The sequence below is a fragment of the Corylus avellana genome, chromosome ca6 (assembly GCF_901000735.1).
Source record: "Corylus avellana chromosome ca6, CavTom2PMs-1.0".
Taxonomy (NCBI): Eukaryota; Viridiplantae; Streptophyta; class Magnoliopsida; order Fagales; family Betulaceae; genus Corylus; species Corylus avellana.
In genome coordinates this window covers 2,198,967-2,224,066 of record NC_081546.1, presented here as the reverse complement: position 1 = coordinate 2,224,066, position 25,100 = coordinate 2,198,967, and the positions used below count along the sequence as shown (strand labels likewise).

Genomic DNA, 25,100 nt, shown 5'->3' with positions numbered 1-25,100 from the left:
GGTAATGTCTAAATTCTAACATGTTTTATCGAGTTTCACAAAAGTACTTTGCAAGAAATTGACTCTGAAATCTCATAAATCCACATACATGCACACGCATAAACATAATTCTTACACAATACCCCTTAATGTAAAAGAAAAAAAGTTTAAGTGCTAATTGACAATGTCACATCAGTAAAGTATGATAAAAATATAGTGTATATCATTACTCATTTCCGAATGATCAAATACCTTTGTAAAACACTATTTCAAGAAAGCAAAGAAAAAAATGCCTCCTGCTTTTATTTATTGCTGTATAAAATATTATTGGGATAGCTGAACCACCTATCAATGAGTAGTTCGGGGGCAGCCAAACTATCCTCTTGGCTACAACCCCTAGTAGTCGATTTGGAGGTGCTGAACCACTACAATTTTTTTCTTTTCTTGTAACAATCTAAACTGTTTATTTAAACTGAACGACACAAATAAAATTACATCCGGCACACCATGCCCCAATCTACCTGACTGTCCTTTAAAATTCCTCCGCAAGTAAAACTGATCAAATAGTGTTTTTTGAGTTCCAACAGGCTATTAGAGATCCCAACGTCTATTCACAGATAGTGAGCGTTGGTAATGCTAGGAAACAAATTCTTCAATCTTGCGCATCATCATGATTCATGGGGGCAAAAAAAAAAAAAAAAAAAAAGGGGAAGAAAAAGTAATAACTCAGTGGAAGACACCAAAGAATCGATCATATTGTCTCTTATTCCGCTGATCTAAAAACGTTCATAAGCCTTTCAAGTATCTGTGAGAAAATGATACATAAACAAGAATGACAACCTCTTTGAGGCGTGGACAAATAGCTCAATATACAGGACTGGAATGAGAGTAGCTCTTGGCCCTTGGTATAGTGTATAAAGAACTTGACTAAGAGAACTGGAATTCTGAAATTGAATAAATTTTTTCATTAGATATAAACCTGATAACAAAAGAATTGACAATGGGTACTGTAGAAGAATCCAGTAACTCTTCAAAGTTTGTCCTATAAATCAATGATGATTTTGGTGCTGGGAATGCTGATAAAAACTATTGCCAGCTTTATCCGCTCTACTGCTTACATCCTGTGACAAATATGAATCTGTCAGCTCATTTGCTACATTTCCTATACCTACGCTGCATTGAGAACCCCTTGAGTTGTCTCCCATGTGTCCCCACCCATTCCTTTTCCGAAGCCATGGCGGCCCTAATTTTGTATTATTCCGTTTTTCCTGCCTGAAATACCTTCTTCCCAAGTCATACGAGGATTCCCTTGCTCGCTTAAATGTCGTCTGTTGGCTATTCGGAATGTCCAAACATGGAGCGGTTCCATCTGCATAACAAGGGGCAGAATAATGGCTGTCCCTTTGTCCTTCAGCAGGATGAGATGGTGGAGGATCTTTGTTATCTCGGGGAAAGGGAGGCAATGGAGGAAAAGGATGGAAAGGCATGCCAGGAGCAATAACCCAACTTTCTGCCTGGGGTGTGCCAAATTGCTGTAAGATGGACAACGGTATTCCATATGAGACAGGCAATCGAGAAATGAATTTCTCCTGTGGCTGCCCAATAACCGCGTCGAAAGCATGCCTATGGTGACCATTTTGTCGAGGGAGATCAGTAGCAATTGATGAACCCAGAGCTGGGGGAGGTGAAAACCCAGGTGGAACATCCTCAGATATGCTCTGCCTTTCATTGTCAGCCCCACTAGCTTCATCTTGCTGACAGTGATTGTGAACGGAATCAGGGCAACTCCTGTTCATTCTGCTTACATTGTCTACATCATCTAGTGCCACTTCAACACCCCCTAGTAATGGCCTGGATTCAAATTGCTCTTGCAATGTAGACTCGATCTTCAGTTCCTTATGCTGAGGAGATCTCGAATTTGGGTTTGTCTCGGCTGGTTGATCCCATCTGCTTTTACGTTTACGAGTTTTTGTCTCTTTTGTCTGGCAACCACTAGCACAAGGAGCAGAAGAGCCCTCCTGGAGACCAGTATCATATGAGGTCGTTGAAACCGTCTTTTGTTTCACACAATCAATTGCTTCCGTAGGTCTTGTATCCTGATCACGCCGATAGTTCTGTGATGCTGAAAACCTATTGCAGTTTGAACCCCTCCGGTTCTCCATCCTGCCATCATCTCTGTCCAAGTAGCTAAGTTTTCTGACAGGTCTAGGAATCCACGTATCTCGGAAGTTACGTGCAATTTGATGAACCTGCATATGCATATGACACTGTTAATACAAATATACACAAGAGAATGCATAAAGGATTAGAGTCAATGGATGCATCCACAAAAAGAAAAATGTAATTTTTAAATGAAAAATGACATAAATCAACTAATGAATTTCTATGCAACCTCATCCATCAATATGAGATTGAAAAACTACACAACTAGGGCATATTAGATGAAATTCAAGAAGTTACGGAGCAGTTATCGCCAAAATACCTGTTTGTCATCATGCTCTGTCAGTGACAGTATTGACTCCCTAAAGCTGCATAGAAAGAAACACACGTCTCACGGATCTATTAAAAAAAGCTGCATGCCTAGGATAACAATTTCATTGACTTAAAGAGGAAAAGAAATGACTGGTTTGAGTTTGCACGGAAAATTTATAACCAACCAAGAATTTGGCTGCTCTTGGACCAAGACATAAAAGAAATAGAGCTAACAATAATGGCCTTCCACATCAGCACAAAAAATTCACATGCCCATAGAAATATTTGATGGTGAACATGCAATGTTTAAATCTTTCACCAGCCACTCCTGATTACACTCACACATGTGAGCATCACAGTTATATAAAGTAGAAACACAGAAAACATGTTTCAGGATAAACTAAACAAGCAATAACAATCATGATCTCAAATGGATTTTGACGTGGTCTCACACCTTGCAGGAAAATATTTATATCCTGCGTTCACTAAAAACCCCAACAACCTTGATTATTAAATTCTCCTCTCTTAATCCATAGCTTTTGGCAAACATAATTCTCTACTACCAAGAATAATCTAGTGCATTATCATTGGCAAAAAGTTCATTCAGCATTCAGTATGGGATGGCAATGGGCCGACCTCAATAATTTGGTTTGAAAATGCTTCAAATATGCTGCAGTCTTAAGGAATTTGTTTTTGAACATATAGCCTTTCCAAGAGTCTGAATGTACTTATATGCCTAAATATGTCCACCAGGCTAACAGTATTTTTAGGTCATCGGCATTGTGATATCACCCTATATATAGGCCTAAACATTAAAAGTTTTCGGAATTTTGTTTTTGTTAAGGAAACAGAATTTGCTTCCAGATTGAGGCCAACCCCTTGGAGGATCTCAAAAGCTACAATCCTCCTAATGCCTTTTTCCAACGATTTTTTTTTTTTTTTTAAAAAAAATATTTCTCTCCTGTTTGTATTCCAGTTCAAAAACTACAGCATATCAACCCCCCTCAAAAAAAAAAAAAAAAAAAAAATATAATATATAATATATATATATATATATACTCCTTGAGCCTAAAAAATGGACAAAAGTTCTATTCTCAGAAGTTTTAATCTTCCTAATATAATTAGAAGAGCCTCATCAACTGAGTTCCAGCTGAAGACAAACGTATTACAAGGTATTAATGCATGGGTACAATAATCCAGGAACTGTAAGGCCAAAACATAATAGTAGGAAGATTCAATAAGAATGTCAAATAATATCTTCTAACCTCTCCATTCCAGGACAAGGAGGACCTCCATTAATATGTTCAGGTGTTAGTATCTCCCTCACTGCCAAATACTCTAAGACCTGCACCAAAAGGAACATCAGTAAGCAGCTCTCCATTTACATTCTTAAAAGAGTATTCCTATTTATTAATTTCTCCTGAAGCTCAATCAACTGCATTTCCCATTTCCCAAATCTCCCCACCCCAAAAAAAAAAGTATAGGCAAAATGTGGCGAGAACCTCTTAACAAGTAATCTTCAAGTTGAACCATTTGAAAAGCAGTTTAAATCTGTTTATCCCCAAAAATCTAAAGAAAAGAGAAGTACCAATAAAAATAAAAATAAAAAAAGAAATTTTTTTAATAAGTAATCGTAATATCATTAAAAAGCAAAAAGTGCAACCCAAATGTAAGAAGACAACAACAACAACAATAACAATAATAATAAAAATCAAATAAAAAAGACTTGAACCCCGCAGATTGAAGTCCAACCCGATTGCAAACAATATACTTCATTTAAGCAATTAGTAATGACCAACTCAATCTTTAAAAAAAAAAAAGTTTTCAGTTTCCTTTATGTAGTGGTAGCCAGCATTATACTCGTTACTGTATACTACTAGTACGAAAAGTGGAATGTTATCAACTTAATGCAATAGTTGTCTCAAATAAATTCTCTTCATTGAAATATATAGTTGCCAGCATCTAATGGTGAATGATATGACATCTTTTTATTGTTATTTTTTTGGTAGTAAAGTGGCACTTATCAATTTTTGTTTTTTGATAAGAAATTCAATCTCATTACAAAGGCAAAGAGGGGCGTAATCCAAATACATAGGAAGTATACAAGAGAAACCCCTTATTAAGAAGTGGCACATATCAATATGCATTGCATCTTTATTCTATCTTACTAAACACAAAATATGCCCCAAATTCACCAGTTTGTGGAAGAGGAAAAAGGCATACTCTCTTATGAGATTTATGTGAATTAGTGTATTTGGTAATATAAGGTTAAAAACAAGGTCCTCAAAAAATTAATGTGTATTAGTGTATTTGGTAATCCGCAATTGTGATTAGAGGAAACTTAATCAATTGAGATACAAGGTTCCCAATGCAAGCACCTTGAGAAGCTTCCGGAGGATGGGAATCTTTTTGAAATCCCTCCTGTACTGCTTCATTATGTTGTGCAGCATCCTCAAACCTACAAGACAAAGGAACAGTAATCCTTTTAAATGAATACAGGCACAACTACAATAAATTTACTTCCCCAACAACATGGGGAAACAAATTGTAGGCTATGCAACAAAGCTAAGGAGACATACCATTTTTGTTTATTATATCAGTCAATACTGTTCGTGATTTTGTTTTCAGAAGTGCATCAAGGATCATTGAAAGATCTCGATTGCTACAACCAAAAAAGAACAGACAAAAACTCTAACAAATGAGTTGTCAAATAAACAATTCACATATAAGAAACTAACATATAGACCATAAGTGACCTAAATTTAATGAAAAGGAAAATCTATAATTTACCTCTGAATTGCTTCACCATTGCCACTGTCACCTGACGCTGCAGTAAGAAGCAGAAGCTTCAAGTAGCCTTTAGGGGCATCCTGTAAGAAAATGACATGGCTTAGAACGTAGACTACCTACAACTAGACATGCATAAATGAGGTCCAAATTGCAAAAGATCTGCTTATTGGTTGTGGTGAGACTAAAAACTTCAAAGAAGAAACGAAATAAAGGAAGGCTTCGTCAGAAGTAATATTGAACAAGAATTCAGGAAGTAAAATGATTGAACCAGCAGTAAAGCAAGAACACAGCACACAAAAACACTGATGTATGTGCATCAACCTTCCAACTGCCCAAATCAGAACTACCAAATTCAAAGAATCAAATTGGATAACATTAAAAACTGCTTACCTTTCGTCTGCTAATCCCTCCATCAGGATCCAGCAACTCATTAAGTTTCTCTTCAACTGCAAGCATTTAAGTGGATTAACCATTAATATAGTACCCCCTTATTAGATACACTAGTTGTCAAGACAATAAAAATAGAGAACTCCAAACCTGCTTCAGAACGGCCATTAGAAGAACTTTCCAGTAATTTTTTTGGTTTAATAGACAGCACCTGAGATTTGTTGGCTGTCACCTGAACTTTATTGGTATTGAGAGGATGGCCACTCACTTTTCCTTTTTTAACAGAACTAGATGCGCGAGAAACTTTCATCGGAGTATGTGATTTTGAAGAAACTCGCTTGTCTTCAACTATGTCAGACTTGGACTTCATATTAGCATCAACAACATCAGATGATGATTTGCTGAGAGTCATAGTTGGAGAAAATATCTCGGATATATTAACATATGATGAGGTTTTATTCATGGTTTCCTCTTCTATGGAATTCTCTTGATGAACAGCGGGCATGGGTTTGATTGTTACATCTTCTGTTGGATGGGAAATTTCAACTGGTTGAACAAAAGATGGTAACCTTCCCTTGGAGTCCTCCAGTTCGAACGAGCTCTGTAGTTGGGAAGCAGCAGATCGGTTCAAAGAGTCCTCTTTCTCTATGGTACTCTCCAACTGCTCAACAGCAGTAGTGGCTTTATCCATTCCATGTCTATCTTTTAATACACTCTTGGCAGTTTGGATTTCAGCACTTGGCATCATATTATTTTTACCATTTTCAAGAAGCATCACAGGTTCCGGAAATTCATCATCTGAATCACCTTGAACAATTACTTCAGACTTATGCGGATCACCACCTATAAAACCCCGACATTGAGGTGCACCACAATAACATTTTTTGGCAGCTGCCCCAAACACCCTGACATAGTTGTAGTCAAATGTCACCTCTTCACCCTGAGAAAACAAACCAAATTTATCATAGGATGAATGGAAACAACCAAGGGAGAAGATGATTACGCAACAACGTCTCTAAAGGTGAAATTATACAGTGAGGCATTAGGCCTCCAAATCACATACACACACAGTATATATTGAACTCTGGTACAGCCCATTTCAGTATATATGGAAATTACCAGATTAAACCTGACACTAAAACTCAGGAAAATACCAAATAGTACTAACCAAGCAACTCCCTTATGTAATGAAACTAAACACTAAGACTCAGATGGTAAATAAAGTAGCCAAAGTAGGGAACTCATTAGTCCCCATCAAAACTAAGCCACCATTCTAGAATCTTCGAGAAAATCTTCAAGAATACGTTCAGATCATACTGGTAAGGAATAATTACTAATGACAGTTATCCTTGGACCAAGATGTCTTCTTGCATGGTCTAGAGCTGATTTTCTTTAGTCTTAGGCTACTCATGTTCACATACCATGCCGCAGATGCGACATCAGTAGGTTTGGGAAGAAAGTACAGGAGTTCTCTGCGAGTAACAGTGAATATATCTAAGCAAGGTATGTCTCGTCCTTTCAAGTAGGAGAACCAAATTGAGTGTTTCACGAGATAAACAATTAAGATATTGATTCGATGGTGGCCATTGATGCACAAGGGCAGAAACATTATCAGGTAGGCAAGTGATGATAAATGATTAGTGAGGGGCCTGAACCCTGTTAATCTGGATGCCTCGTAACAAAAGGTTGGAACAGCAACACATTTCTATATTGGATCCTAAAAGAGAAAAATGAAGCATGTTTAGAAAAGTTTCCAAAATGAGTTTTTGAAAATGAGTTTTTGGAAAGGTGGATGATTTTGCCTCATTTTTCAGAGTGTAGTATTCTAGGGTTGGCAATTTTGACACGACCCACAAACCTGACACGAATTAACAGATTTTGGGTTTGGCCTAATCGGGTTCGGGTCTTAATTAGGTCACCCGTTTAAGACCTAGTTAAGTTTCATGTCTGGTGGGTTGACCCACCAGACCCGTTTTAAAAAAACCTAATCATAACCAATAAGGAAAAAAATGTGGGTTTATAAGCAGAAGAATCAAAAGGAAAAAATGACAAGAAGAAAGAAAAGGAAGAGAGTCATTAGCTTTCAAAAATTAAGCCTAGATACAATGCAAACAAAGTTTGCAACTCAACCACAGCAGAAAATAAGAGAAATAACAAAGAAAGGTAGCTTGGCGGTGGTGAACTGTCGGAGTAGCTTGGCGGCGTGGGCTTGGAAGAGCTGGGCAGGGCGGCGTCTCTGCTGGGTAGGTGTCGCCGGAGTCGCAGATCTATAGCCGGTGGTGGTGTCTTTTAGTGGGTGCCGTCCTAGGGCGGATGGGCGCGTCTCCGATCTGGTGCAGTGAGCGATCATGGCTTTGCCGGAACCTGAGGTTGGGGTGGGGGAGAGAGAGAAGTGTGCTGTGGGAGAGAGAGAACTGACAAGAAGGTGAGGGGATAGCAGAAGGTGAGAGAAGGTGCTGTGGGTTTATTTTTATTAAAAAAAATACTTAACTGCAGTTTACTTAACTACAGCCACGTCAGTTGGGAACCAAGATTTGGGAAAATTCTTGGGATGCCTAGCATAGTAGCATTCCTCGTATCTAATATATATAGAGTTGACAATTGCTAATCTTTGTGAATGTTTTTATTGAATGGTAATTTGTTAACAATTAACAGTGGCATTGGTATTATTATTATATTATTTTTTCTATTTTTCATTCAGGGTTTTTTTTAATGGGTCGAGTCAGGTTGTGTTACCTGCTAAGAACACAGGTCGCGTCTACCCGATATGACCCGGTTATTTTCCGTGTTATAATCATATCAAACCCGCTAACTCATTTACCTAAATGGGTCGTGTTCATGTATAGGTTAATCATGTAACGGGTCCTTGCGGGTCGTGTCAAGTACCTATTTTGCCAGCCATTGTATTCAATTAGAGTGAGACGGGAAGGTGAAGACAAGATCTGGTGGGTTCCCTCCAAAAAAGGGGTGTTCGCTGTTAGATCATTCTACAGCGTCTTGGTTTGGATTGATGGCTCTCACTTCCCTTGGAAGAGTGTTTGGCGGACTAAGGTTCCTTTGGGGGTGGTCTCTTTTGCTTGGTTGGTGGCCCTAGGTAAAATCCTTACCAAAGACAATATGAGAAACCAAAATGTCATTGTGGTTGATAGTTTGTATATGTAAAAGGAATGGGGAGTCGGTGGACCATCTTCTTCTCAATTGTGAGGTTGCCGAGGCCTAATGGGATGTTTCTTTAGTCCATATAGACTGTCTTGAGTTATACCTAAACAAGTAGTTTATTGGCAGACTATTAGTAGCGCTTGGAGTGCTGCTATGTAGAAGATGGTGCATTTGTGCCTGTTGTGATGTCTATAGAGGGAAAGAAATGACAGAAGTTTTCAAGACCATAAAAGGACTTTAAAGGAGATTAACGCTTCATTTTTTATACTTCGAATCTTTGGTCATCTGGTTTTGTTTCTTATGTGATGATTAGTTATCTTAATTTTCTTATTCTTTTTTCTCCTTCTAGCTAGGTGTTTTCTCGTGTATACTTCTTCGTGTCTGTTGAATTTTTTGATTACTTATTAAAAAAAAAAACATTTAGCACTATCAAAAAATCTCTTCTTTATATATAGATCTAAGCCTACTCATCTTTGCCCCAAGTTCTACTCATGGTGGCAATGAGCCCCTCCACCCTATCCCCCCCACCCCAAAAAAAAAAAAAAAAATCTAAAAGTAATACTTCCAGAAAGAATTCTTGGCCATTATGAGTCACCATTTATGGAATTGAGTTATGGCTATAATGAAATAGAAGTAGAAGTATATAAATACAATATGTTCATGTGGACTCCAACCAAAAAGCTAAGAGTGAATTTTTTTTTTTTGATAAATAATGCATATTAAAAAAGCTAAGAGTGAAAATAATTAATGTGAAATGAAAGCATACCTTCTTAATATTCCTTAACGCAAATAGTCCAATGCAAATTTCTCCATTCACCATCCACTGCTCAAAAGAAAAAAAGAAAGAAATAATTGATTTATAAGAGAGAAGGAAAAAGGTAATAATCATAAAAGGGAGTTTTCTGGGGGTAAAGGCTCAGGCAACTGAAAAGTATGAAATAAATTACGAGGTGAATTTCAAAACTTGGAAAGCCAATAAATTTACATATCAAAGCATGGTAATGGAGGAAACAGGAAAAGTGTATCACACAAATCATATATGCAAACCTCATCAATGACAGCTTTCAACTCTCTTTATTTGTTGTAAAAAGGAAAGTTGTTGCAGTGACATATAACAAGAATGTAATAGCAAAATATTTCTTCACAAATAAGTCAAAATAGAATATTCACCTTTTCTGTACGGCAATTAGGATCACAACTATGGTTAATGAAACGGCCCAAATTTCCTTTTGCACATGCATCTATTACCTGAAATAATGGAAAACATTAGCAACTGATAATCAAATGTGAGTAAGCGACAACAGAAGTAAAAATTCTACTTGATACAGAAAAAAGAGAGGAAAAATCAAAGAACAATTTAACCAAAAAGTGATTCAGATAAAAATAAGAATAGCTGATACAAAAATTAACAATTATTGTTAAAAGAACTGGTACATACTATTACATGTGGAAAGCCCACGTGCAGATTCAACTTCAAGAGAACTTGCTATCATTCTCATGAAGAAGTGGATTGTTAATAATCAAAAGAACTCAAGTTGACAAGTTTTAGAACACTCATCAACAGCTCTAGGGCAGTAATTTCCCAACCAAAAAAAGGCTGTGTTAGGTTATACTCCAAGCTTAGTTTTTTTAGGCTTTTCTAACTAGCTGTGGAAGAGACCATAGTTTTCCAGCACAAGGAGCACCTAGCAAATGTAGATCCATGGCTTGCCATTGGAATTGCAAATTCAACAGCAACAAATGCTATAATACTTAAATCTTTAAAAGGTTCTCTACCATGAGAAGCTTGCCTAAAGCAATTGTCCTCGTGGATAAAGCTAAATTGTACTCTTACACAAATATATGCCTCTGTAGCCCCCATCCGATACTACGATTTTACTCAAACTTGCCCAACCTGTCCCTTTACAAATGTCCAGAGAAGCATCTACCAACTCCAGCCACTAACTTAGAACATGCTCTCCCATCTCAGACACCAGTGGAGGTTTCCCACAAGACTAATCCATGAAACAGTCACTGTAATAACCCGACAGAACCGAATAGGAAAATACCAAGATAAAGCATAACATCCAGCTGAGAGATCCAAAAATATTCTCCATCAATGCTAATGGCCTAAAAATCTTTGCAATCGTGCCTTCCAATACTAGTATCAAATTGCTAAAGTTGACAGCAACATGCTTATCTCATTTATACCATCTCAATAACAGACAAGTACATACTTCAGTCATGTAAGTTTCTATAAATTTCACTAGATGACAAATGAACCAGCAAAATGAGACAAGGTTTTTTTTTTTTGGTTTAAGACTAAACAAGAGCCAAGATTACTGAACTAAGAAATTGAATATCTAATTTTGGGGGCAGGAGTTGGGAGCAGCAACAATTGGAAATCATGAAGCATAAAGATGTATCAATGCATTAAGGTCATGAAATTACTCTCATAGAGGACTAAAACTCAGTGAAATTTTCCCGAACAGAAAAGAAGCATTTAGAACAAGAAGCTACTGACAAATTTTTTATCAAAGAAAAAGTTGCTAAAGTTAGGGGAAAAAAACTAAAGAGGACAGATCCAAACCTCACTGCCATTTAATGTCATGAAATAGAAATGTCTATGACCCTTCAACGCATAGTCTTTTTGCCGTGCCTCATAAGCATGCATATCAAGCACCTGTTGGAACCATATATTAGAAACCTTGTCAGAGAAGGTCTTGTTACTGACACACACTATGCTGCCATACATACGCACACAAAAATGTCAAAGCACTTATAAACCACCGAGGTATTTAGTACATTAGCAAAAGCAAGAATGGCCTGCTTTGATAAAAAAAAAAAAAAAAAAAAAAAACCATGATAAATTTCACAATTACACCAAAGAATCAATGTTTTTTATTTCCTCATTAATAAATCCACCTTAAAGTTTTTGTCTAGTGGGAACCCAAGGCGTCCCCCATAGTAGTTGTAACTTACCACTAGCCAAAGACATATGGATTCACTTTTAAATGAAGGATTAAAAAAAAAGTGAGATCATCCTTTAGTTACCTCTCCGACATATTCAATAAGAAACTGCCCTTTGGGTATATCCTCAAGCAACTTTAGCCCATAACCCTTCTTCCCACTTCGAAACCACTCCAGTCTAGCATATTTCTGTTTCTGGAACTGCAAACAAGCATTTGGACTAAAACAATGTCCCTTACATACAAGTAACTTCACTAAAAGAAACAAATACATTGCTAGCTGCAATAAACAGCTAAGATACCTGTTGATTTGAACATAAGTCTCCACATGGGCAGGTGCCTTGGACGCATTCAATATTTAGCATGCGGTTCAAGCATTCATCTCCGCATCCCAACCGGCCTTTTGGAGGTTGTTGGCAATGGCAAACCATTATCTGATTAAAATCGATAAAATACATAAAATAAATAAATAAACTTACCTATAAAGACACAAATCACAACAGCCTTTTGCATGTAACAAATACAATCAATAAACATGCAAAAGCTAATGAAAAACTAAACGCTTAATTATCCATTATATCAAGAGCAAACAAGTGTTAAACAGAGGGGGGGGAGAAAAGGAAATAAAGTTGCCAATGCAGTAAGAACAGACCAAGAAACTCTTTACTAATAAATACTAAAGATAATACATGCCCATGGAATCATACAGTTTAACTACAACGCAATCAAAGTTAGAAGACGACTAGAAGGGCCAACTTCTAACATTAGAACTGGTGATATCATTTATTTTACTGAAACCACACACTGAAAACAACAATGGCAGCATACCAGAAGGTTCTACGGCAACTAAACCACTGAAGCAGAAGTAGGTAGTTGAGTATGATAGAGAATACCCCATCCTCCTAAAAACTAAGATGTTCAACAAAACTAACACTAGATGGAAATCAACATCATAATAACACAAAAATGGTGAAAGTAAAGAATCTTCAGGTAAATATGAAAAGAAAAACCGGACTCTAACATTTAACAAAAAAGAACTAATCCATCCAATTTCCAGTGGAGTATAGCCTTATATTCTATACTAAAAAAATAAATAAATAATTGTTTTGGCATGCCAATGACATGTCAGTCCCACATCAATTAGATGTGCAAAATTTATGATTCTTCTTTGAAGTTTAAACTCAAAACATGGCTAAGCCATGCATAAACATGTCCATGTCCATACCCAAACCATGATCTATCTGATACATATTTAACATGGGCACTATTCACCTTCAGGTGTATTTGTGCTACTCAGCACAGCTCACAGCTCTATCATAATGGTACCAGATAACATGTATCAAAGGCACTCCTAAGAGAGAGAGAGAGTATGCTAATTTCATCCTATAACTAAATTGCACATTTGATCTTTTTCTTAAAATCTAGGTCATCCTATTACTAAATTTTTGCACCACTTAAAATGGGGAATAAGGATCCTTTTTTTGTGAAAAAAATTAGATATTGAAACTAATAGAGGGTTTGCATTATTAGTAGTATAGATTATGCTACTCAACATATAGTACACATCCTTTTCATTATTAGTACCATAACAATACAAAACAATTCTTAAATTGTTTGGTGTAGAGTGGGTTATGCCGAGACGGGTCATTGATTTGTTGAACAGTTTGGGCGGTCTGGTTGGGTGCGGTATAGTATAAGAAGTATGGAGGCTGGTTTTGATGTGTTTAATGTGGTGTCTTTGGCGTGAGAGGAATGCTCGGCACTTTGAAGACGTAGAGACATTGGTGACAAAGCTGCGGAAGATTGTGGTGAACACATTACATATTTGGATCTCAGCACATCACAGCTTATTTGGTTATAATTTTGCAGATTTTTTGACTTTATATTCTTCTTTGCTTCATCTTATGGGTTCTCTTGTATACTCCATGTGTACTAGGGCTGCGCCCCTCTACGCTTTATTTATGATACGACATTACTTATCAAAAAAAAATTTATTAGTACCATAAAAAATTTAAAAAAAAAAAATTAAAAAAATCTTCCAAGATCATCAAATAACAATACAAAACATAGCAAAGTAATGAATAGCACAACAATTAAAATCAGGTGTCAATTATGAACCTCATCAATAGTCTGACTTCTACGCCAACGATGCAGAAACTCGTTAGTAGAAATACACTTAAAGGTTGACTCTTGGTGACCTGCAGCACATTCAAAAGAAAAAAATGTCACAACTCAGACGATATAAAAACAAAAGGATAACTTAAGACCCCCAAACTCAGTCTCGCTTCAAGCTTGTATCCAATCTTACTGATCTGCTACCACTGGCAAATATCACATACCTGCTGAACGCCTACATTCCAATCCCTTATAATTTAAACAGCCATCATAAGCATCTTCTTCGCCAGAGGCATCAGATATATCCAACTCCGCATTAATCTCTGCATTTGACTTCTCTTGAGGTATTGAGCAATCGGCAAAGGCTTTATCTATGTTGTCTTTACAGGTCCTTTAAAAATCAAAAAACACAAAGCAAAATCAAATGCAAGATATTAAACTAAAGTTCCAAAAAGAAAACATTATACAGGAAAGGATATTAGCTGTCTATACCATTATAAATAGGAGGTAAATGCATACAACACACAGAAATAATGAACCAGAAATATTCCACATATAAAAATATAAGGTAAAAATATACAACCAACAGATATAATGAACAGCATATGAGTCCAAATAACAAAGTACTTCATTGGAATGACAAAATATCTTCAGATAATGGTACCAATAGTCCCACTTCAGCAAAGAGATAAGAAAATTCTGAAATGGGTGAAATCCAACCTCGCCAGGAGGGAACCTCTTAAATGCGCAAGGAAATTCATCACAGATGCCCTTCATTTCCTAAATCACATCTAATACAAGGTTACTCTCACTTTTCCAACTTAAAAATGAATTCGCTGTAGATGATTTTAGCCCCCTGACGATGTCCCAATTAAAACTTTCACCAACATGTAACCTAAATGAAGTCAAAGTAGATACAAGTGAAGCTTCATCATCTCACTATGTAGATTTGTATCTCTATTCCCTTTCAGCACCCTACAGTTTGAGCTCTCGGGACTAGAGGGCTGTTACAGCACAAATAAAATTTTCATAGGCCTTAATGCAAATTCCTATAACTATTCATTTTTCCCTCCCAGTTCTGTCACCAAAAGTACCTTCAGGAACCTTCTCATGGTCAATGAACAATTGAGAGATGTTTCAACGGTGACTAAATTCAGGACCATCTCACCCAACATTAGCCTTATTTATAGGAGCAATGAAGACAATAATGTTACCACATATCAATAATTTGTTATGGTCACCTCAATCGAAGTCAAAAGCACCTCCTTTAACATAGTGAATGAAACATAGATGAATGTTTTTGGGAAGCCAGACCAGATATGAACAGTTAACATGTCCTTTGGGAACGTTCCCTTGCGTTCTATAGGCCAGAATGTGGCTGTATATGAAAAGGCAACTTTAGCTCTCGTCTAGCATCTTAGAGAAGCTAAACTTCGGGATACTCAACAGGAATCAAAGGCAGAATAGCAAATTCACATATGGTAAAATGGGGGCCAACCTCCAAGGGTGCTTAGACATATTCTCGTCTAACCAGATAAATTCTAGATCATTCTTTCCTATGGTTTATTGATACACCTCAATGATTCTAGATCATTCTTTCCAAGACTGAATTTTTTTTTTTTTTTACGACGAAAAATCCCTCCAAGGCAATGCCACTCAGGATCGGACCAGTGCAAAGTGCCCTTCACACGGATCAGGTAATACTCCGACTTTGCCAAGGGGCTGGCCCCAAGGAATTGTTTATACCCAAAGAGATTTGAACTTTAGACATGATGAGAATGGCGCCAAGATCAGGGCCCTTACCAATCGAGCCAACCCTTGATCAATTTCATTAAATATTTCAAAAAATAAAATAAAATAAAAATGTGATTGCTTTAGGAACCTAGGTTTGACTATCCAGGCCATAGCTTCTTCATCTTCTATTTTTCTTGTTTACTTCAAAAATGGATCTGATTTGCTGCCTGCAGCAAACCAGACCTGAACAAAATCAAATCACCCATAACACTAGCCTACCAAGAGCTTATCATGCTTAAGCAGTTTTTACATCAAACCATACATAATACTTCATCAGAGATCCTTTCACAATTACATTGTATACATGACAACTTAATTCAATAACATATATGCCAATACAATGCATCTTAAGGTTTCTACATTAATAGAACCTTTAAAATGATAAAGTGAGATATAAAAGACGGTGTACCATGTGCAATTTGTCTTTTCAATAGTATCTGCAAGCAAAGCTGGTATACGCCGCCATTTACAACAATCATCACACAGCACCCAAGCCTTACGCAAGGATAGACACTGCTCCTCTATACGACCTGGTACCATGCTCAAGTTAGATTGGTTCGTCACTGCAATGCTGTCGATGGTGTTGGTTTTTCCAATGGCATCAACTTTCTGATTTCCTGCAACAAGAAGTCAAGTTAAATGAGAAGCCAACTTTGAATTTTTGCCTATGCCAACAATAAGTATCTAGAAGGGAAGAGTTAAAGAAAGTCTCTTGCCAAGCACACAAACACACACAATGACAAAAGAATTACAAGAAAGTTAGACATTCTCCAGTCCTCCAAAAGGATTAAAAAAATATTGTTGTGCACGCCCTTAAGCAAACTATTACCAGTTTCTGGGTGACTATCCACTTTATGTGTGATTTTATTACAAACACCCTTCTCCTTGACTTTGCACTTGTTAACAGACTTCTGCTGGTTCTCCCTCTGTCTGTGTGCATTCCCTCTCCCACTTGCTGATTCAGAGGCTTTGGACCGGCCCTTGCTCACCCTAACAGATTTTGGAAGTTTACACCCCATACCTTTAGTAGAAGGATGTAAATTCTTGGAATTATGTGACTCTGATAATTCAACGTCAACATCTAGGTTGCAACATGTTTGAGCTTCCGTACCACTTTCCTCTTTCAAAGCCTCAATTAATATTCCTCGTTCACTCTCTCTTGAAAAAACCAACGATCCCATAGGTACTTTCTTGTTGCTTGACAAGTTGCTTGAAGCATTTTCACTGGTGGGTGAAGTAAGAATTTCTCCAGAGCAAAGCCCATTACCCATATCTTTTCTGCTCCCATGTTTCTTTGATGTTTTAGCTTTATTTGTGCTAACTGGACCGGATGATCCATCTTCCAGAATACAGTTACGTGAACGAGGGACCCTGTTCTTCTTTCCCCTCTTACCACTGGTACGATGTCCTTTAGCAGCAGTATCCTTGGAGGAAGTCAAAAGTGTGTCATGAAAATCTGCTTGATGTCTTGCAGTGACTTGGGCATCTGGAATCAAATTGATCACTTCCGAATCAGGTGAAGTTCCAGGATCTGTACACCTATTCTCATTTGCCCCTCCCAATGCTTCAACCACCACATTGGAGGGAACCCCAAGATAATTGTCTGCATCTCCAGCTACCTTATCTATATTATTGGTGTTATGTGAGTCCTTATTTGCGAGTTGTCCATCCATAACAAAAGCATCTGGAAATGTCTTTGGCTTCTCAGGGTGCTTGCTGAAACATTCGAGTTGCATTATAGTCCCATCTTCCCTCAATTTATCCCCAACTCCATTGGCTAATTTTGGAAGTTCTACACTGGTTCCAGAATAATCAGTTCCGTTATCACGAATGGTAGCATTGACAGATGCTGTCATATCAATCTCTGAAACCATGTTGTTCAGACAACTTTGGCCAGGCACTTTCCCCACTTTAACCTTCAAACGAATACGACTAGTTGATGCAAAATTATTTTCGCTTGACCCTCTTGAGCTTCCACTTGCACATTTCTTGTTCTGCTTTCCACTTCGTCGGCCACCCCTTGCTTTTCTCAATCCTTGATTCTGTAATTGATTCAGCCCATCAAGCCCGTTAGTCTCTCTGAAAAATTGCGTAATATTCCCCAACAACCCCCAGATAGAAGAACGAGCTCGTTTTGATGAACAGCTTCTTCTCATTCTTGCAGCCTTCACCACAATTCCGATACTTCCATATGGGTGTGGCACATTGGTTGTGTGTTTGCACTTCTTTGCAGCCTTGTTTTTTTTAGTCTTCTGGCTTGATTTACTTCTCCGGCCATGCCTTCGAGTAGATGAGGATGCAATTTCAGGACATTTGGTTTCAAAAACACAACCAAATCCGCCATTATCCTTTCCTTCATTATCTGTATGTCCAGAACATCCAACCGCACTGCTAGAATGAACAGAAGCAATAATATCCTGATCTGGCATATCCTTCAAAGTCCCAAAATCGACAGGACTAAAGGGTTGACAGGACTGGGGAAAAACTGATTTCTCAAAATTACAGTGATGAGCTATGTTGGCAGCACTTTCCTTTAAAATACAGGAATTTTCTTCTATTGGTAACATATAGTTGCCAGATTCAACACTTATAACAGTCGTGAGATCACTCTTCTCTTCCACAACCTTGGTAACACTTTCTGCACAGGAACCATCAATACTCTTATCATTCCTCTGCTCATTTTGTTGGAAAGAGATACTCAGTGATTCAGCCATATGTAAATTCTCCAAGGCCCTCTGTGAACCCTGTGAAGGCAATACTTGGATGCATGCACCACTATTGCTTTCTGTTTGAAGAATCCCTGTAACCCACTCTGCAGAGAGACCGCTGACGGTCTTTTTATATTTCTGATCCCCATGCCAGTCACTATTGCTCACTAAGTCACCTGTATGTAAGAATTTTAAAGGCATTTCACCATCCTGCAAAGGTGAAATCCGATTGCAAATCTCAGCTTCTGTCCCTGCTGAATCATCAATTTTCACATCCATATCCTCGAAAGAAAGACCACCTATGCGGTTAGTGTCCCCCTGCTCGTTCTGCTGGGCATAATTACTTGGCGAACCAGTCATCTGTATTAATTCCAAGGGGTCTTCACAACCTTGTGAAGGAGATATGGGGTTACAAGCATCAGTCTCTAATCCTGCTAAAACACCACTTCGCTCACCCATAACCTCCATAGCCCCTTCTGGAGAAGAACCACTCACAGTCTTATCATCCAGCTCATCCAGTTGAACACAATTTCCCGGTGAACCAATCAAAAGTATAGATTCCAAGGGCGTTTCACAGTCATCTTCACCTTGAAACCCTCTTTTATCCAAACACAATGCGCCGATTTCCAAATTACAAATATCACCCTGACTCTGAATCTCATTCAAACAGTCCCCACTGATCCTACGTTCACTGCCCGGCACTTTCTCCAGCATCAAATCACCCAAACTCTGACTCTCACCCACCAAGCCATCTTTATTAATAGTATACACCTCCGTAGCCTCTGCAACCTCACCAGAGCTCACACAACCAGAGTCATCAACCCGAGACAAATCTGGACACCCATCCAGAGCATTTGTGGGGTCCACATTAGACTCAAACAATCTGTAAGCTGCCTCCGAGCATGACCGCTGCTCGGATACAGATGGCATGGGTAATTCTAAGTTCAAAGTCTGCTCAATAACAGAACCGCATAACAGTTTCTCAGTTATAGTCAAATTTTCACAGGAACCCATCTCAAATTCAACAAATTTATCATAGTCTACGGAAACCCATTACTCCACCGTAAATTTTGATCAACATACTATTCTGAAAAAAATTGTAACCCAGACCCAGTACAATGCAAGGCCCCAATCACCCTCCAATCAAGCCCTAAACCTGTTATTCTTCACCAAACTCTTGAAAATCAAACAGAACCAAAAAGACAGTACCTGCGTCGAAGCCGTTTGAATTCTAACCGCACAAAGAAAACCCTAGAAAAATCACTCTGCACATGAAAAAAACAAAAACAAAACAAAACCCTAATTTCAGAATCTGCAGCGCAATGCGGATACACATATACACGCCTATATATAAATACGCATAAAAACTAAAAAATAAAACAACTCAAAAAACATGGGCAAGCAGATTAGAGAGAAGCAAATACCTGTGCAAGTCAGAGATTGAAAAAGAAAAATTACAAAGAGAAATTTATTGTGGTTATTAATGGTTTTTCTATATTTTCTTTCGAGAAAGAGAAAAATTGTGGGAGTTGTGTCGTCGCCAAAACAGTTGGTTTAAAGGGAAAGCAAATGAGAAGAGGTCTCCGACCAGTTGAAGGAGTTTTTATCAAATTCTAAAGCTCGTTCGGTAGAGACCGTTCTAGCCCTATACGACTATGGGCCTGTGTCCAGACCGTGATGGGAAAGGAGTTGCTGCCGTGGCAATTCTAGGACGCGTGTCTTATCGAGGGCAATCTCGTCACTCAAATTCATATCTATTTCTTGGGAACTTTTTAATTCCCCTTTTTCACTTTTTGTTTGTTGGGGACTTGGGGTCAAATGGTTTTGGCCATTCGGGAAAGATATTTTTTTAAAAAAAAAAATCAAAGCAAAAAATGGGAAAGAAAAATTATAAGGGAATATATTTGCCACTAATGATCCTCAAATAAGAAAAAGAAAATGGGATAAATTAGAAATGCTTACAAACACGGTGGAAAGCAATTCATTTAATAATCGGGAAAGGCTTAAAATATAATATTATAGGCTAAGCCGGATACGTACATCCCAAAAAAATAAATTGGAGGTCACATTAATGGAGGCATATAGGGTGTATATATATATATATATAAACAATAATAACATCAACATATCATTATGATCATAAGTGTCTTATATGATTTAAGTGCAATCTTAATTTTATGTACGTAAACTACTATATAGACATCATCTCTCTATAAGTCGATTTGAAATTATAAGTTATATAACACAAGATTTGTTCGTCGAGTATTGGACTGAATGTGTTGCGGCTTTGTGGTCGAGTCACGAATTGCACGACATATATACTAACTTAAATGTTTTGGTATTATGTATGGACATTGCATTAAGTTATTGTATTCTAATGGATGAGTAAGGCCACTAAAAGACAAAGGGCTATGGTCGAGTCAATGTTAGTAAAGTTGGCTGTTGTGAACGTCGACTGCAGATTGTGGCGGGTTATGATCCTAAGTGTCATATATGGCTTAAGTGCAATATTAACTATATGTGCATGTATACATTTTTGGGTACCCTCCCCTTATAAATTGATTTTCAAATGTACATTTTACTTTAAGTTTATATCACATGCACAAACGAATTGTAAAAAAGAATGTACGAAACCCGTTTAATATAAGTGTCTTAAAATTAAACACTTGTCTAAACTTTCATACATTGGGACTTTTCTGTTGGTCTAATGAGAACATACCTCACATAATACCCATAATTTTTCTTTGGAGTATTTGGTTTAGATGCTGTAAGAAAAAATGATGGGTGATCATTTTTTTTTTTTAATTGTCTAAATTTAATTTCAAGTTTTTTATAAGAAAGATAAAGATGGTAGAATTAAAGTTGGGACAGGACTGTTGAAAAACCTACAAGAGATCTGGTAGAGTTTTGTTTACAACACCCAAGCTAAATCCTTTTTCAAAACCATCCACCAGCAATGGTGTATATATAATATTAAGCTCATTAATTAATAAAATGTGAAAAATAATATTCCTTTGTGTAATATACAAGAGTAATGTTATAAGTCTTCCTAGAGTCATCTTAGGATCCTCCCAAATGTGATGTACCTTTTAAAATTACCGTTGAATTTGAAATGTGATAAATTGAACTTTGATCTATTAGTGATTTTAAAGCCACATCACATTTAGGATAATTCTAGGAAGACTATATGAAGACTTATAGCATTACTCAATTTATAAACATGGTATTATGCTTCTCATTAATTCAGCTTAATTAATTAGTTCAACTAAGTTTTGAACCAATTAGGATCTAAGCGTTGCATTAATTAACTTACTTAGGAGCTTAATATTTTTTTGACTATAAATTAGGAAGGTCAACTTCTCAAACTCAACCAACTAATGGCATCAAATTAAGCGAACAAGTCTTTCAGGGGCTCGTATATGGATACTAGCTAGCTAGTCCTCATAATGCTGCCTTCCAATTGGGGAAAGAACCATGCATTTGACCGTCACTATTTAGCCACGTCACATGATGTTATGGTTCTAAGATGACGAAATTTAATTGGGATTTTCATAATTCGACCTTAATATTACGAAATCGATGAGTGGGTATTGTAGCAATTCATTCAATTTTCAATGGGTTTTGATTAATTTGAGTAATTTCGGATTTTTTTTTTTGACATGTCCACACAAAGGGAGGAGGAGGGGATTCGAACTAGTGATTTCCGCTTCATGAGACGTGGTCCACAGCCGATTGAACTACTCCTTAGGAACAAAAATTTTCAGAATTTAAGATATCGTTTACTACATGAAAATTAGGGATATTTTCAGGTTTTGAATTATAATTTGCTTAAGCTGATGGCTCTATTGTGTAACTTAAGGATTGCATTAGGAAATATATTCTTTAACAATTATGAACTTAAGGTTCCCACAAATTTTTATTACCGGCCCTTTAATTTGTTGGTATTTCCACATGAGAGAGTACCAATTGCCAAATGCTTTTTAGAGCATCGGATTGCGTTTGAGAAATATAGCTCAAAGTACTTTTTTTTGGCAAAAACTTCATTTTTAAACTTTTACCAAAAGTGTGTTTTGAGCAATTTGGACCCTTAAAAGTGTTTTCAATTTTTTTTACCAAACGAATACTTTTTTATTCAAATAAACATTTTGAGGGTTAAACGCACTTTTAAGCCTATCAAACGAACACATGAGTAGACCCTTAACCAAGAATTATCAAGAAATGTACCGCAGTTTATTAGATTAGAGGAGGTTTGAGTACTAGTTGCATAAAGGAGGAAAATATTAAGGCTATTACAAACACTGTGGACAGCTGAAATTATAGTTATTTTTCAAAGACACCAGCGAAAGTAGTAGTATTATAATTATATAACTACATCCTCTCTTGTAGATTTGGCTGAATAGGCTGCACATATGCCTCATTCCATTTCTCTGTTTGCTGCTTCCATGGCCATCTCCTGCTGGCGCTGCAGTAAAGGGGAGCAATCTTAATTAGTCGTTAGTTCTAGTTGACTTAATTAATAGTTCTAGTTGACATAATCAAATAAATAATTACTATTTTGGCACTGGCCTGCCTCTCGCGGATACTGCTGATGCCATTTTCAAGGGCTTCCTCGAGGAGTATGAGCTCTCTAGGGTTCAAAGATGTGATATCCTCCCCATTCAAATACCTGCAGGGACATGCTTCAACATGAGTGTGTGTGTGTGTGTGTGAGAGAGAGAGAGAGAGAAGCAAAGAAACCAAATAATTAACCTACCTGAGCTCAATCTGCATGATGTCGTTCTCTTTCTTGATTCTATCAATTTCATTGCTGAGGTTCTGTGAGTTTATCATGGTTAGAAACCCTAATAATTAGTTTATCTCAAGAGCAAAAGAAAAAAAAAAAAGAAAAAAAAAGTAAATATACAAACCCATGAAGTGTCAGGCTTCAATATTGTTGGGAAATTGATAATTAGTTGTCAACCAATTAATTTCTCACCAGTCATTTATGCGAAAGACAAGTTCGGAAAGAAAACACACGAGAACACACACCAATCACATACGTACACAAAGAGTTTACGTGGTTCGGCAATATGTCTACGTCCACAGGGCGTGATCCGGTCTCCTTCTTTACTATTGAGAAATATTGAGTACAATGGTACAAGCCTGAACCGCTCAAGTTTAATATCTCAAACCCAAGCCCTTAACCCCTTGTACACCCCACTCAAATGTCACTCTCAAATACCCAGTAAAGAAAAACTCTATACACTTTTTAAATGTCACAAAATGTTCTTACTAATTTGGATTTTCCGGATAATCTCAACCAAAGACTACATATCCTTTTATAGAGGCTTAATCACGAAAAATAGGAGAACAATTTTAATTCAATTGCTGCTGGAAAAATGAAACCATCATGAATACAAAGTCTTTTTCATGATGAAGATAAGCATTGCAGCCCACATGTTTATCCACACATGTTTTCTTCAAAAAAATCAAATTCCAAGTTGTTCTTTGACTCATTTTAAAACTAACATTATCTTCTTATAGATAAATAGGACTTGAGCCGACCAACTTGAATATTGATATTTTTCAGCAATTATCTTCATACTTATTGACAATTTGAGCCATTATCAACAAATATTATATATTTACTAGCTAGGCTTTTATTCAAGAAACCATCAGACAAAGATAGATCTTATCAAGGAGACAAATATATATATATGTTTTGTTTACTCTCTTAAATAGCTTGCTACCATCCATTTGGATGTTTCAATACTTGCAAGGAAAAGGAAGGGAGGGAATAATGTTTTATTTCCAGATCTGTTCATGGATGTTACATTTCATGTAGTTTTAGTTTTCTTTCTCAATAAAAACAGTATAATATTTTGAAAGAAAGAGAGAGAAAGAGAGGGACTACAAACCCATTTGTAGATCTATACATGGAATTTATACTTCATGTTTCTTAACATGTTTTTAGCAAAAATATGTCATTTTCCCTAGGCACAAAGCAATTAATAACCACCATGCTTTTTGTGTAACAAAAATTGACAGAAAGAGTAGAAGAATATCAACACCTATATACCTCATGCTTGGGATCCCACAACCTCTTCCCAGAATACCTGTGGTACTTGTCCAAGACGTCACTCAGCCTTCACCATCAAAGAAAGAGAGAGAGAGAGTTAGAAAACAAAGAGATCACAGAAAACCCAGAGATCAACCATATGAAAAACAAAAGGTTAATTGTGGAAGAAGAGTTTATTTACGAAGTTGAAGGGCTGCAGTAGCTGGATATCTTTCCTGAGCTGTTCAAGATAACAAGCGAAACTTGAGCATCACATAGAACACTGATCTCTGTAGCCTTCTTTATGATCCCATTCCTCCTCTTCGAGTAGGTCACGTGCCTGTTCCTTGGGTTCTCAATTCCTCTCTCCATCTCTCTCAAAACAACCTTTTTCTTGTTCTTCTTGCTTGTGAAATGCATGGAAGAAGGAGGAAGAGACAGAGAATTTAATAAAGAGAGAGAACGCAACAGAGGAGCATTGCCATTTCGAGTTGGGGGATAAGCAACTTTCTAAGTGGCACAGGAGGCTAGGTAGGATTTGTTTATGAGAATTCGTCTTCTTAAACCATTGGTCTCTTTCTCTGTCTCTCTCACTCTCCCTTTAACTACACGACGGATATTAGTTTGATGGTTTTTTAGGGTTTCAGTTTATTTAAAAAGTACTGTGGCTGATAAGATAGATAAACTTTTTAGATTGTACTTTTTAGATTG

General features: G+C 37.1%; 2 protein-coding genes across 3 annotated transcripts; both read right to left on the bottom strand.

Moving 5' to 3' along the window:
• Positions 1-726: 726 nt before the first annotated feature.
• On the bottom strand, positions 727-19,961 carry LOC132184140 (histone-lysine N-methyltransferase ASHH2). Its single transcript, XM_059597654.1, has 18 exons — positions 19,777-19,961; positions 16,474-19,617; positions 16,054-16,261; positions 14,075-14,241; positions 13,854-13,933; positions 12,038-12,169; positions 11,821-11,937; positions 11,357-11,449; positions 9,958-10,035; positions 9,554-9,610; positions 5,779-6,568; positions 5,632-5,687; positions 5,242-5,321; positions 5,031-5,113; positions 4,830-4,909; positions 3,717-3,796; positions 2,462-2,507; positions 727-2,228 (listed from the first exon to the last, which is right to left on the bottom strand). The coding sequence occupies exons 2-18, from the start codon at positions 19,364-19,366 to the stop codon at positions 1,029-1,031; spliced, it is 6,240 nt and encodes a 2,079-aa protein (XP_059453637.1). The 5' UTR covers positions 19,367-19,617; positions 19,777-19,961; the 3' UTR covers positions 727-1,028.
• Positions 19,962-22,621: 2,660 nt separating this feature from the next.
• On the bottom strand, positions 22,622-24,811 carry LOC132184142 (floral homeotic protein GLOBOSA-like). 2 transcript variants are annotated; one of them, XM_059597656.1, is made up of 5 exons: positions 24,592-24,811; positions 24,411-24,477; positions 23,106-23,167; positions 22,904-23,018; positions 22,622-22,814 (listed from the first exon to the last, which is right to left on the bottom strand). In XM_059597656.1, the coding sequence occupies exons 1-5, from the start codon at positions 24,807-24,809 to the stop codon at positions 22,767-22,769; spliced, it is 510 nt and encodes a 169-aa protein (XP_059453639.1). In that variant the 5' UTR covers positions 24,810-24,811; the 3' UTR covers positions 22,622-22,766. The 2 variants fall into 2 exon arrangements, with proteins under 2 accessions (XP_059453639.1, XP_059453640.1); XM_059597657.1 differs by having other exon boundaries at positions 22,623-22,814; positions 22,919-23,018.
• Between the last annotated feature and the right edge of the window lie 289 nt (positions 24,812-25,100).

Excerpts from the sequence above, each read along its gene's own strand:
- LOC132184140 (XM_059597654.1), bottom strand. The coding sequence starts at position 19,366 with ATGGGTTCCTGTGAAAATTTGACTATAACTGAGAAACTGTTATGCGGT. Across the intron at positions 13,934-14,074 it reads GGAATGTAGGCGTTCAGCAG|GTCACCAAGAGTCAACCTTT; the intron begins GTATGTGATATT and ends AATGTGCTGCAG. Across the intron at positions 5,688-5,778 it reads TAATGGCCGTTCTGAAGCAG|TTGAAGAGAAACTTAATGAG; the intron begins GTTTGGAGTTCT and ends AAATGCTTGCAG.
- LOC132184142 (XM_059597656.1), bottom strand. The coding sequence starts at position 24,809 with ATGCATTTCACAAGCAAGAAGAACAAGAAAAAGGTTGTTTTGAGAGAG. Across the intron at positions 24,478-24,591 it reads TACTGCAGCCCTTCAACTTC|GCTGAGTGACGTCTTGGACA; the intron begins GTAAATAAACTC and ends TTGATGGTGAAG. Across the intron at positions 23,019-23,105 it reads ATCATGCAGATTGAGCTCAG|GTATTTGAATGGGGAGGATA; the intron begins GTAGGTTAATTA and ends ATGTCCCTGCAG.